This window comes from Narcine bancroftii, chromosome 5 (genome assembly GCF_036971445.1).
Source record: "Narcine bancroftii isolate sNarBan1 chromosome 5, sNarBan1.hap1, whole genome shotgun sequence".
NCBI lineage: Eukaryota > Metazoa > Chordata > Chondrichthyes > Torpediniformes > Narcinidae > Narcine > Narcine bancroftii.
This window is the reverse complement of record NC_091473.1, coordinates 56,036,776-56,051,007: the sequence shown is the minus strand read 5'-3', so window position 1 is coordinate 56,051,007 and position 14,232 is coordinate 56,036,776. Positions and strand designations below refer to the sequence as shown.

At 43.4% G+C, this 14,232-nt stretch overlaps 1 protein-coding gene across 1 annotated transcript in view; it reads right to left on the bottom strand.

The window, feature by feature from the left end:
• qsox1 (quiescin Q6 sulfhydryl oxidase 1) overlaps nucleotides 1-13,877 on the bottom strand; it is a 151,318-nt gene extending 137,441 nt beyond the window's left edge. The window contains exon 1 of the mRNA XM_069937480.1: nucleotides 13,523-13,877. Coding sequence (XP_069793581.1) covers nucleotides 13,523-13,769 — 247 coding nt within the window. The 5' untranslated portion in view covers nucleotides 13,770-13,877. The remainder of the gene's footprint in view (nucleotides 1-13,522) is intronic.
• Between the last annotated feature and the right edge of the window lie 355 nt (nucleotides 13,878-14,232).

Genomic DNA, 14,232 nt, shown 5'->3' with positions numbered 1-14,232 from the left:
TCCGCACACTGGCCTTCATATGGCACTCTCTATTGATGCCTCTGCCACAGCCATCGGTGCCATCCTGGAGCAGCAGGTGAATGGACATTGGAAGCCACTGGCATTCTTCAGCCACCGGCTCCGCCTGCCGGAACGCAAGTATAGTGCCTTCGACCGCGAGTTACTGGGCATGTACCTGGTAGTGCGGCATTTCCGCTATTTTTTGGTGGGAAGGACTTTTACCATTTTCACCGACCAAAAACCCCCTCACCCAAGCACTCGTGATGGCAAAGGATCCCTGGTTGGCCCGCCAGCAGCATCACCTCTACTTCGTGTCAGAATTTACCACCGACATTCGGCACAACGCAGGGAAGGAAAATGTGGTTGCCGATACACTCTCGTGACCGGAAATCTGTGTGCTGCCACTCAGCCTCTACTTTGACCAGCTCGCCTGGGACCAGAAGTCTGATGAGGAGACGAGGGCCTTCAAGACTGCCATCACAGGCCTGCAGTTCTGAGACCTCCCGACTCCGAGCGGTGAAGGCACCATCCTGTGCGATATCTCCAGTGGTTCCCCAGCAGTGGCACAGTTAGGTCTTCCATCACATCCATGACCTTTCACATCTCTCCATCAGGTTCACAGTCCGGATGGTGGCAGAACGGTTCGTATGCACCCATTGTCAGATGTCCAAGGTGCAAAGGCACACCAGGGCACCCGTACAGGAGTTCGAGCATGTCCGGGAACGGTTCAGCCACATTCACATGGACATCGTCGGGCCCTTACCCATTTCCTGGGGCAACAGTTACCTGTTTACGATGGTGCACCGCACCACTCGCTGGCCCGAGGCGATCCCAATGCCAGGCGCCTCTACCGACTCCTGCTCCTGAGCACTGTTGCATGGTTGAGTCACCCGGTTCGGTGTCCCGGGTCACCTCACCAGCGATCGGGGTGCCCAGTTCACATCTGCACTCTGGGCACAGCTCGGCAATAGGTTGGGGATCCAGTTACACCGCACCACGGCCTACCACCCACTGGCCAATGGACTGGTCGAACGTCTGCACCGCCACCTTAAGTCGGCACTCATGGTCCGCCTCACTGTTCCTAACTGGGTGGACTAACTGCCAGGTGCTCCTGGGCATCCGCTCCACTCCCAAGGAAGATCTGCAGGCGTCATCAGCTGAGCTGGTCTATGGTGCGCCACTGGCACTACCTGGTGAGTTCATCAGTGCACCTCACAATCCCCAGCAGTCGCTGCACAAACTACTTCTTCACCTCAGGGTATGCTTGGACTTGTTCAAAACCCCACCACCGCCCAGGCACGGCACCCGCCCGTCTCACGTTCCCGGCGAACTGCTTTCTGTGGAGTACATTTTCGTTCAGCGGGGCCTGACCGTGGCACCTCTGCAGCTACCATACGAGGGGCCGTACAGGGTTATACGGCATTCTGGCTCTACATTCACACTGGACATTGGCGACAGGTGGGAGTTGTTTACCATGGACAGGCTGAAGCCAGCGCTCTGAGCCCGTGATCCCACTGAGCCAGTGGTCGTAGCCCAGCCCAAGAAGCGAGGCCGCCCGGCGAAAAAGGACATTGGCGCCGGTTCTGGGGGAGCTGTGTGGTGGCTCACCATTAGGCAGGCGAACCGGACCCACTTGTAAGCCACGCGGCGGGGCAGCCCGCCAAAATGGCGCAGTCAGGGGTTTTCCCTTCCTCCCAGCACGGGGCTCAGAAGCCTGTACTGGGGGACCACATGATGCCCAGGTGACATCAGCGCCCTCCAGCGCGGTTCTCAGCCAGGTCCGGGCTGGGAGTATAAGTCCAGTCCAGCAGCCTGCAATAAACGAGTCTGCTCACTGAGCTCAACCAGTCTGGTTGTGTGTGTTATTGCAGAGCAGTGTAGCTGCTGCTACGTAACAAGGAAATAGGTGAGAAATGGGATTGCTCTGACAGCTGGCACAGACAATGGTTAAATTCCCTGCATCCATAAGTTAAGAAAACATGAAAAATATGGGGCGGTCATAGAGTCAAAGAATTTTCAAGCATGGAAACAAGATCTTTGGCCCAAACCATCCATGCTGATCAAGTGATCCACGTGAATTCACCTTATTTGCTTGTATTTGCCCCACATTGTCTCAACCTTTCATATCTATTTCTCAGATATGCTTAGAAGCTGGAGATTGCAAGCAGGTATTAACCGTATTAAATCATGTCTTTTCCAAGACAAACACAAGTCATTCCCACAATCATGCCTGCCCACTGCCTCATCACCCATCAGCAGCCATAATAAACATTAGAAATAAAATTTATTGAGTATTCTTCTTTATTTAGAAGAGCACGAGGTTGAATATACAATTCAAACTTGGAAACTGCCCAATATAATAACTGTTGATATTAAAATCAGTCAGAACAAATCTCATCTTGAACTCACTCTTCTTTAATCCTACATGAATATGGTGACCATTGCTTATAGGCCAGGAGGGGAGGGAAGTCTGGATGGGGAGCTGGATGGCAGGGAGGAAGCTGCAAGGAACATGCAAAAGGATAGAGGCAGGTTAAATTAGTGGATAAAATTATATGACAAAGTGCGAGATTGTTCTCTGGTTTTAAATAATGAGAAAGTAACAAGTGTAGGTGCAGTAATGGATACGTGCGCTGGTTTTGGGGGCTCAGAATTTAATTGGAGCAGACAATTAGAAGCACATATTATGATAGAAATTGTCATAATGATGCAATGAAAGCATACCCAGAGTAGTATGCAATGTTTTCATTTCCATTTATTAAGGAGGGAGGCACAAAGAAGGATATACTTTCCGCATTGATTCGTTGGACTGATTTCTGGGAAGAAACGTTTGACTGATGAGGAGAAATTAAGATTTTTTTTTTGTACTGGAATTTAAAATATTGAGAGATTTTTAAAAAGTGCTTAGATGTTGTTTACTCAGGGCAAAGGTAAAGGGACCAGATATTTCCACATGCAGTATCCTAATAACACAGAGGGAAGCCATTTATCTATGCCAGCTCCAGTTCCTCATGTCGCAGAGCAACTCAAATTCCCACTGAAATTTCCAACTCCCTCTTGGCTTTCCACCGTCCATATACCAAAATCAATTTACAGCGACTAAATAAATCACGTTCCATATGTCTTTGCAATGTGGGAACAAACAAGAGCAAACCCAGTCAGCAAACTCCACCCAACTGCAACACTTCATTGGGTGGGACACTGAGTGCTGCAGAAGGGACATCAAATTATTGGTGAGATTACAATTAGAATACTGTGTGCAATTCTGGTCCACCATCCATGGGAAAGATGCTATTGTTGGAACAGGTTTGGAAAGGAATTCACCAAGATGTAACTAAGACCGAAAAGAGCTGGGGTTAGCAGGATAGTGTGGATCTTTTATCCCCTAGGGGTAGAGGAGGCTGAGGGGTGACACAACAGAGACACATAAAATCATGTGGTATAGATAATATGAATGTTTAAAGGCTTTTCCCCCAGCATACATGATTAGAGGGTATGGGTTTATGAGATTTCAGAGGGACCAAGGGGCAACTTTTTCATCCAGAGGGAAGTCCAGACCTGGAATGTGCTGCAATAACAAGCTATAGAAGCAAATGGGAATTGCCTAGAATGCCAACTTTATTGGCATAGATGATTTGGGCTGAAGAACTTGCTCTGTGCTGTATGGCTCGATGATTCTGACAGCTGCACCACAGTATCAAGTACTGTGCCTCCCATTTAGGATAGACAAGAAGAAATTGTATTTACTCAGGGGTTTGGAATACTTTGGAACTCATTTCCAGAGAGTTGTGGATGCTCAGTTGTTGACCATGTTCATAGCTGAAACTGCTGGATTTTGGGAGAGCAAGGGAAGTAATGGGGGACCTATTCAATATACAAACGAGAGGGCTGTGAAGCTTTGGAGCACTTTTCCTCCAAGTCTTCGAATATCTTCTAGCAGAAGAAGTTTGATTCTTGATAAGCCAGGAGATGAAAGGATATTGGGGGTCATTGGCAATGCAAAATTGGGATTACAATTAAGAGAAAAAGCACAAAAAAAATGGCAGATGCTTGAAACTTAAGTCAAACAATGAGCTGCTGCTTCAGCTTATATTCAATGCACTATCACACCTTAGCTCCAACCAAGCTTCTTACATCCTTTGGTAGAATTGATATCTGCCCACTTTAGTCTTGATCATTGGTCCTGTTATGTTTATTCCTTGAAGAAGAACATCCTTCCATGGTTTAACACTTAAACACTATTTTTCGATATGTTTGAACCAACAACGCACTCAAATTCTGTCGTGGTCTCGTGATCTATTTTTGTTCTTGCTCACACAGTGCACATTGCCTTCTGGGAAATGTAGTTCTTTATTTTACATGCATAATAACACCTTTTCCCTTTCTTAAAAAAAAGAAAAACCCCACAAACATGATACTATGTCTACATAACAAAGCTATCTGCATTCCGTGGTCAGTCTCTTTCCACTCAGCAGCTTTCAATCAGTCTCTGAGGTGGTTTAACAGTCATTTTTGGTCAGATAGGTGTTTCCACCATATATTGCTTGCATTTGCTGTGTTAGTATTTGTGTCTTTCTGTGAACTCGGAACAACACGTTCCTTTTCTACATGTGCTGGCCCCTTTTGTGTACTGGCAGGTGAGGGTCACACCCATGGGATGGAGCTTGTGATCATAGATCCATGCAGTTCCTTCTCAGAGATATCCCTCCCTCTGTCTGGATCTGGTAGGAATGTGGTTTTATTTCCTCTTGCACATATCCTTGCATGGGTGATGTGCCAGAATTGTGATCTCAAATTCACATTTGAACTTCAGGCTTCAGGACTAATAGGCTTTTAGCAGTCTTAATATGATACGGGTTTACTTCAATTTTAGCCTATTTATCTTAGTGTGCTCCTTTAGGTGTCAACAGATTTTCATGCATTGGAAGGATGGTATGTATGCGATGACCAATTAGCATTTGGGCAGGAGAAAGGCCATTCTGTAGTGGCGCACTTCTGTAAATCATTAGATTTCTCTGGAAATCCTCTCGTCCATCATGCGCTTTCTTCATGAGGTTCTTCACCACCTTGACAGAACTCTGCTGGGCCATTAGACTTTGGGTGATATGGGCTTGAAGTTAGAGGTCATCACCCCCAAGTATTGGCAAAGGACTCCAATTCACTGCTCGAAAATAGTGGACCATATTCTTCTTCACAAGGAACTACATGCCTTGCAAATACATTTTTAATGTAAGTGATAATTGTTTTGCTGGATTATATTTTTTTTCAAAATTTATTTATAGTATCTCCATACATTCATTTCAAATTGACTTAGTATAATATTACATAATAGATACTAAATAATTTTCAAATTTTCACCCCCCCCCACCTCCCCTAACCCCTTAGGAAACCACCTTGTGGTGGTTAATTCCCAAAAACCCAAATGGGTGTGGTATAAACCACAAGTGGCATATGACTTTCGGGAGCAGAAGTACCACTCTCCCCCACCCCCCCCCCCCCCCCCAGGCAGACAAAATACACATATAAACTGAAAAATCATCATTTCTTATATCCATAAAACCCCGGTCCATCAATTTAACCAATCTTATTCATAAACTCTTTTTTTTGAAAATCCAAACTTAATATTAAATTTTGCACCCTTTCCACCCTCCCAACACTGAGTTAAACATTGTTTACAATCAATAAAAGTTAAAAAAAAATTTTTTTTTTTTCAAGTCTTCCTGAATTTCATCCACTGAATTAAAACACTGCTGAACACCGAATCTTCCATTCTTCTCAGTCTCAAGTTGAATTTGTAGCTTACTTTCAAAAAAAGTTTTTTTCAAATCTTTTAAAATTTTCTTGAACATAATTCCTTCGGTCTTGATCTTCTAAAGCATCAATATTATTCATAAGTTCTTTCTTCTGTATTTCCCAATTTAATACCAAATTTTCCACTTTGTCAATCTTCTCAATGTTAAGTTGAAATGATTGTTTATTTTCAAGAAAAACTTATTCAAAATTTTTAACTCTTCTTGGACATTGCTCCTTCGACTTCAAATTTTATAAATCATCAATCTTGTTCGTAGTTTCTTTCTACTGAATTTCCAAATTTAATAATAAAGTTTCCGTTTTTTCCAATTTTCTCAATATTAAACTGATCTTGTTGTTTAGTTTAAAAAAAAAACCTTTTCAAAACTATTAAAATCTGTTTGCAATGTATGCATACTCACAGATAATAAATTCACTCTTCCAATATTCCATCCAAAAAAAAAATCACTGATAAACCTTATTGCAGGTCAAGGAGTTCCATATATATGTTTATCTTCAGAAAATATTTCAAATATTGCAAATCAACATTCGTCGCCATCTTTCAAAAAGGAGTCCGAAATCAACTTTAATAAGTTCTGTTCTTGAGAAAATTCCAGCACCAACTCCGGCTCTGTCTGGGCAAATAAGTCAAATTTCTTCCAAAGTCAAAGAATGTAATTTTGTTCTATATTTATAGATAATAAATTCATCCTTCCGATATTCCATCCAAAAAAAATCACTAATAAACTTTAATGTTATCTGGATTTTTAAAACTCACGGGCAACCAATGCCAATTACTGCAATTTATCTTCATAAAACATTTCAAATCAATATTCATCACCATCTTTCAGAGGGGTGTCCAAGACCAGCTTATCCGACAGTCCAATTAATGAGCTCCGTTCTTAAGAAAATTCCAGCCTTGACTCCGTGGTTCTGTCTGGGCAAGTAGGCCGAGTTTCTTCCAAAGCCGGAGAGTGTAGTTTTGTTCTGTATTTGAACTCTATTTTCCTTAATCTTTGTTGCCATTTTAAACATCTTTCAGAGGGGTGTCCAAGGCCAGCTTATCCGACAGTCCAATTAATAAACTCCGTTCTTAAGAAAATTCCAGCCTTGACTCCATGGATCTGTCTGGGCAAGTAGGCCGAGTTTCTTCCAAAGCCGGAGAGTGTAGTTTTGTTCTGTATTTGAACTCTATTTTCCTTAATCTTTGTTGCCATTTTAAACATCTTTCAGAGGGGTGTCCAAGGCCAGCTTATTCGATAGTCCAATTAATGAGCTCCGTTCTTAAGAAAATTCCAGCCTTGACTCCGTGATTCTGTCTGGGCAAGTAGGCCGAGTTTCTTCCAAAGTCGGAGAGTGTAGTTTTGTTCTGTATTTCAACTCTATTTTCCTTAATCTTTGTTGCCATTTTAAACTAAAAACAATTGATAAACAAAACAAAGACTTTTAACAGAAAAAAAAATTCTTAAAACGGGTATTTATATAACTGCCTGGGGGAGACCGGGAATGCACGTCCGCTCCCTACGCCATCTTGCCACGCCCCCCCCGTTTTGCTGGATTTTGATTGCAATGTTGGTACCTCTGGGTAATTGGAAAAATAGTCTGTAACTTCAACAGGCAGTCCCTGGGTTAAATAAGAGTTCTGTTACCTAGGCCTGTCTTTAACCCAAATTTGTATTTAAATCAGAACCAGTACATATGGTCCTTATTTAGCATCAGTTAATCAAATTATTATCTTCATATATAGTATATATTTTATCTTTATATGCATATAAAACACTTCCAAATACACTAAAACATCTTAAACAATACAATACTTAATAATGCAGTACATAATAATTACACAGGTGCCTTGCCATTTGGCGTGGGTGATCATGTCTCTCCATCCGTCATGATCTCTGACTCTCGGAAATGTAGTTGTTGCCTCCCCTGTTCTTCTTCAGTGAAGGCTCCATCTTTGAGATGAGACCGTAGTCGATGGTGAGTTCATGATTATACAAGGGAAAAATACTGAAGTGGTTTCCCGTTGCCGTGTCCATACTGGTCAAGTAACCCTGGCCATTGATCTGATTAAAAGTCCAATGTGAAAGCTGTTATAAATATCCAAGGCATCTTCACCCCTAACATATAAAAATATAGATGCTTTCTGTTTTTCCATCGGTCTCTCCTGCTCCACCAGCCTTTAAATAATTGTTGAATTTCTGTTTGAAGTATTTCCAATTATTGTTAGATTTCCCAATAAACTGCATGAATGTGGGAGGACTTACTCACACACTTCTGACACCATGTTATGCTTGTTCTTTCGTTGTTTCAAAGCTTAAACAACTTTAATTTTCGAGTTGCTTGAACCAACAACACACTCTACTTCTGTTGTGGTCTACTTTTTGTTCCCACGTACACTGCGCACATTGCCTTCTGGGAAATGCAGTTCTTTATTATACATGCTTAATAACACAGGTCCCAACCTGAAATGTTCACTGATCGTTTCTACCCACAGATGTTGCCCGATTCATTGTGTTCCTCCAGCAGCTCATTGTTTGTAAAGGTTACAACCAAATCAGCCATGAACTCATTAAATGATGTAGTAGACTTGAGATGATGAGTGGCCTGCTTTTAATTTGTATTTTTGCATGGGAATTAGACCTTAATCAAGGTACCGAATCAGGCCAACAGATTATTTTAGGTGTCTTCAAACAAACCAATCTGAAGAAGTCTCTGACAAACTTTTACAACACCCAAATCCTCTTAGGTTCTGATATGCAGCATATTCTCCTCCTCCAAGATATTAACACCATTGACTTGCATTCCTACAATTCTTGGGAGATTAAAGAGAGCCTTCAGTCAGCCTTTTTCACCTCAAACAACTTTATAAAACTCAGCTGCAGCACATTCTGCTCAGGCCTTTGGGGTCTCTGAATACATCACAGCATCTTGTGCGAGTGCTCTGCTCAAGATTGGAATAACCATTTCTCTTCTCCTATCAGGAAGAAGGCTAAAGGATGCAAAATCATGTCCTATTAACCTAGAAATGGTGTCTTCCCCACAGCCATAAGGCTTGTAAATGAATGCCACGAGAGTGCTCTCTTGCGGGGGAAGACACATGATGGAGTAGTGGCTGGTCAGGTGGAACCAGCCCTCTCCAGAGAAAAGAAAAAAAAGTGTGAAAAAACAGAGCTCAATAAACATAAAATACAGGAAGAGAAAGATAAAGTTACAGAGAAGAGACAGAAGATGGCACCCAAAAGAGAAAAAGTAAGAACAACAGAGAAAAGGGAAGAAGGAAAATCACTGGAGAAGAAAGAAGGCCTTACCTGCACGTCGGAGCAGAGAGCCACTGAGGAGAGAAGCGGCCGATCTCCGGTGTTGGTGAGTCCCCAGAGGAGTAGTGTCCTCCCGACCGGTGGACTTCAAAAATGGCTCTCAGAGCCAAGAGGTGCGTAACTGCGCACACGCGAAGAGTTGCACATGCACAGTGCGCAAGTAAAAAAGTTAATGCCGGCGGGAGGGGGACTCAGCTGAGGAGCGGCCAGCTAAGAGATGCCCAGTATCGGGGCGTTTGGCGGGGGGAAGCAAACAAGAAAGAAAAGAAGAGTGGTGAGAAAGAGAATGAAGGGCGGGAAGAGGATGAGCAGCAATGGGTCGACCTGCAGCAGGGGGCTCAACAGCAGCTGGAGGCCCAACAAGGATACAGAAGCAGCTCACCAGAGAAGGATGAAGATACACAGGTACAGAGAAGAGAAGAAGACGACATAGATACAGACACAGAAGAAGAGGAGGAAGAAGACCAAGAATTTCAAAGGAAAGAAGAAGGTAAAATAGAAGGACAAAATTTAGATAAAGCCTTTTTCAAAGAACAAATTAGGTCATTAAAAGAATGGCCACCATTAGAATTTAGTTCAATCAAAAGAAAAATGAAAAGAGCTGAAGACAGAATGCAAAGCTTAGAGTTGGTCATGACTGAAATAGGGAAAAGAGTAGAAAATGAGGAAGAACAAGAAGCTGCTGTAGAAATGGAGATAAATGATTTAAGAGGGAAGTTGGAAGAGAGCGAGAAAAAAAAATTTAAAGAGACAAGATTTATTGTCACAAAAAAAATGACGTATTGGAAAACTACAGTAGGCTAAACAACATAAAAATAGTGGGCCTGAAAGAAGGCAAAGAAGGGTCAGATATGAAGGAATTTATAAAAGGATGGATCCCAAAGGTGTTGGGAATGACAGATTTACATGAAGAAATAGAAATTGAAACGGCGCATAGAGCACTAGAACCGAAACCGCCACCACATCAAAAACCGAGATCCATATTGGTAAAACTTCTAAGATATACGACAAGAGAGAGGCAATAAAGAAGGTTAGAGAAGACAATAAGCCGGAATATAAGGGACAAAAAATATTTTTTTTTTACCTGACATAAGCTTTGAACTTTTAAAGAAGAGGAAGGAATTCAACATGGTGAAAACAATCTTTTGGAAGAAAGGTTATAACTTTATATTAAGACATCCAGCAATACTCAAAGTATTTATTCCTGGGGAACGGAATAGACTATTCTCAGACACAAAGAAAGCCCAAGAATTTGCTGAACATTTTGCAGGACAGGAGGAGAGAGGAGGAGGAGTGACAAGAAGGATGACCAGCAAGAAAATATACAAAAATATGTAAAAATATAAAGATAATGTAAATATAAAGATTTAAAGATGGATAATGGATAAGAGAAGGGGAAGAAGGGGGAAAAAAGAGAGAGAACTTTGTTATATGTATAGGAAAATAGTGTTCACTGGGGGAGGGGCTGGGGGGAGAATAATGGTCATTGCGAAATCGGTTGACGCTTGCGAGTAAGTTCGCAAACCGAATGGAAAGGGGAGTTGTGGTTGCCATCAAGGGACAAGGGGCAATCCAAGGAGGGGAGGTTCATTTGGGGTTAGAGGGTTATTGCTTATGGGGATTGTTGAGGTATTTCATGTCTTAAGTGCGTTGTCATATATTGAGATTAAAAAGGAAAACTCAAAAGTGATGGAGAAAAGGGGATGGAGGTGGTGAAGAGGCAGAAAATAAGTGAAAATAAAGATTATAAGATGGCCACGTTAATGGAATATATAACCAAGTTTAAGTGTTTCGACTGGGAAAAAAAAATCACATTTAAAAGACAAAGTTACAATGTTTGAAAAGACCTGGAAACTACATATGGAACATAACTGAAAGAGCAGGCTTCGGACCACCACCACCTAAAATAATAAGAAGATAAACAAGATCAGATTTAATGAGTATAAGTAGATGATACGTCTTTTTTGTTTGTATTCCTTTTGTATAAAGATATTGTTTTATTGTATTTTATATGTTCAATATTTACTGTTTTTGGAAGGGGTGGGAAGGAAGGGATGGAGAAAAAAAGAAAAAAAATCACTGAATATTTAAAGAGATGCATCTGTAAATATATTGGTTGATATGGTTCATAGTGCGATAAATAATTACAAAAAAAGTTAAAAAAAAGAATGCTCTCTGTGAGTGATCGTTTTCTCAATGTCACTTTATACTTTGTAATTGTGCTCTTGTTCTACTTTAAATGGTTGTAAAAAATGTTGGAGTTAACTTGGTGCATTGCTGGTAAATGAATCCTCACTGTATGAAATACAATGTGACAAATAAACTTCAAACAAACTTGGGCACCTGAGAGTTCTTTGGATAATGTCATTCAATAATGATACAGTCATTCGCTTGGAGCACCTCTACTATCAGTACGCCTTTGCTTTTGTCTTTGATAAGACAATTACACAATCGATCATTTTTACATCTAAACTTGTATTGAACAGAAATGCCAGCTAAGAATTTTCATGCCTCCCCCCCATCCTCAGTTTCAGCCAATGTCAGTGCCAACTTTATGGGCAACGTTACTGTAACCAATGAGTTCATGCTCTTCTTTTCTTTGGCTTGGCTTCGCGGACGAAGATTTATGGAGGGGTAAATGTCCACGTCAGCTGCAGGCTCGTTGGTGACTGACAAGTCCGATGCGGGACAGGCAGGCACGGTTGCAAGGGAAAATTGGTTGGTTGGGGTTGGGTGTTGGGTTTTTCCTCCTTTGTCTTTTGTCAGTGAGGTGGGCTCTGCGGTCTTCTTCAAAGGAGGTTGCTGCCCGCCGAACTGTGAGGCGCCAAGATGCACGGTTGGAGGCGATCCCTGTAATATCACTCTTTAGAACAGTCCTAGTGTTTTGGCTTCAATGAGTACTGTCTTTGGCTTGGCTTCGCGGACGAAGATTTATGGAGGGGGTAAAAAATCCACGTCAGCTGCAGGCTTGTTTGTGGCTGACAAGTCCGATGCGGGACAGGTAGACACGGTTGCAGCGGTTGCAGGGGAAAATTGGTTGGTTGGGGTTGGGTGTTGGGTTTTTCCTCCTTTGCCTTTTGTCAGTGAGGTGAGCTCTGCGGTCTTCTTCAAAGGAGGTTGCTGCCCGCCAAACTGTGAGGCGCCAAGATGCACGGTTTGAGGCGATATCAGCCCACTGGCGGTGGTCAATGTGGCAGGCACCAAGAGATTTCTTTAGGCAGTCCTTGTACCTTTTCTTTGGTGCACCTCTGTCACGGTGGCCAGTGGAGAGCTCGCCATATAACACGATCTTGGGAAGGCGATGGTCCTCCATTCTGGAGACGTGACCCATCCAGCGCAGCTGGATCTTCAGCAGCGTGGACTCGATGCTGTCGACCTCTGCCATCTCGAGTACTTCGACATTAGGGATGAAAGCGCTCCAATGGATGTTGAGGACGGAGCGGAGACAACGCTGGTGGAAGCGTTCTAGGAGCCGTAGGTGGTGCCGGTAGAGGACCCATGATTCGGAGCCGAACAGGAGTGTGGGTATGACAACGGCTCTGTATACGCTTATCTTTGTGAGGTTTTTCAGTTGGTTGTTTTTCCAGACTCTTTTGTGTAGTCTTCCAAAGGCGCTATTTGCCTTGGCGAGTCTGTTGTCTATCTCATTGTCGATCCTTGCATCTGATGAAATGGTGCAGCCGAGATAGGTAAACTGGTTGACCGTTTTGAGTTTTGTGTGCCCGATGGAGATGTGGGGGGGCTGGTAGTCATGGTGGGGAGCTGGCTGATGGAGGACCTCAGTTTTCTTCAGGCTGACTTCCAGGCCAAACATTTTGGCAGTTTCCGCAAAGCAGGACGTCAAGCGCTGAAGAGCTGGCTCTGAATGGGCAACTAAAGCGGCATCGTCTGCAAAGAGTACTGTGACTACCTGCTAAACTCCCATTGGCAGACTTACTTTAAAGTGCTAATTGGTCACCAGACCAATGAGGACTCTAGTTTTACCCCCAATCTAGCCCAAGAATAATATTTGGACAGACCATGAAAGTGTGGCCTTGAAAGTTATCTCAGTGCTGGGTAGTCTTTCCCACAGTGCGATACAAATAGATTGATACATAACCTTAATCAGCAAGAGAAGTCAATACACAACCTCTTCTCTTATCAACCAAAAAGCCAAGTTGGTCAGCAGGACGGGGAGACAAGACAACTCTCAAAGTAGGAAGTCTCGGTCTGACCCATCGCTTTGCACTTTGGCGACCAGGGAAGAGACCATTTCAACCCACTGTGATTGTGAGAAAATTGAGTTAGATCAGGAGTTCGCACTTGACTCTCCATCGCAAGCAGTGTTCAGAGTCGCACTCGCAGCGGGGGCTTTAATTCTCATTCACGCACTCACATTCAGGCTTTGAAATGAAAAGGGTCACAATCCAAACCTTTGATATCTTTCGCCAGCAATTTCCACCTCGGGGCAAAGTTTATGCAGTGTCCGCACCAAGAGGCATAGAACTCGACCATCCAGGCTTTGCTGGAGTTGTACACGATGCCAACGAAGTTGTCACGGTCAAGGATGGTGACATGGTCGCTCGAGGTGTAAAGCCCGATTCCGATCACCGCTGCCGGCTCGGCCAGGAAAGAAATCGCCGCCAAAGCCAACCACGCCGCATGCCGGTGCCTCGCCATGTCGGAGTTATCATCCCCCCCCTCCCAGAGCCGCTGGAAAACAACGCTGTGTGGACGTGCGGCGGCTCCGAGGGAGGGGCGAGCCGAGCTCCAAAAACAGTCTCCCGCCCAGAACCTAATCTGTGCATCAGCCCTATGGTAACAAGGACAGTTGCGCGGTTAGATATTGACTCTTAAAATTCCAGAAGCCAATTAACATATAACCCACATCCTTAACTTCACACCAGCTCCTTCGGACTTTACTGCATTGCGAAACTCCGACATATCGTGCATTGCCTGGATAAACACCATCGCAAGGAGATGTTTCGGTCACGCTACTCCATTCTTTGGACTGTTCTAGGGAGGGAGAGACGAGCGCAAAGTAAATTCACTGGACTCGTGGCTAGAATCGTCGGGTGGCTCATGGTGTGTTCAAGTGTGAGGCCGCTCTTGACTGAGATATTAAGATCCCGAGGGGGAAAAA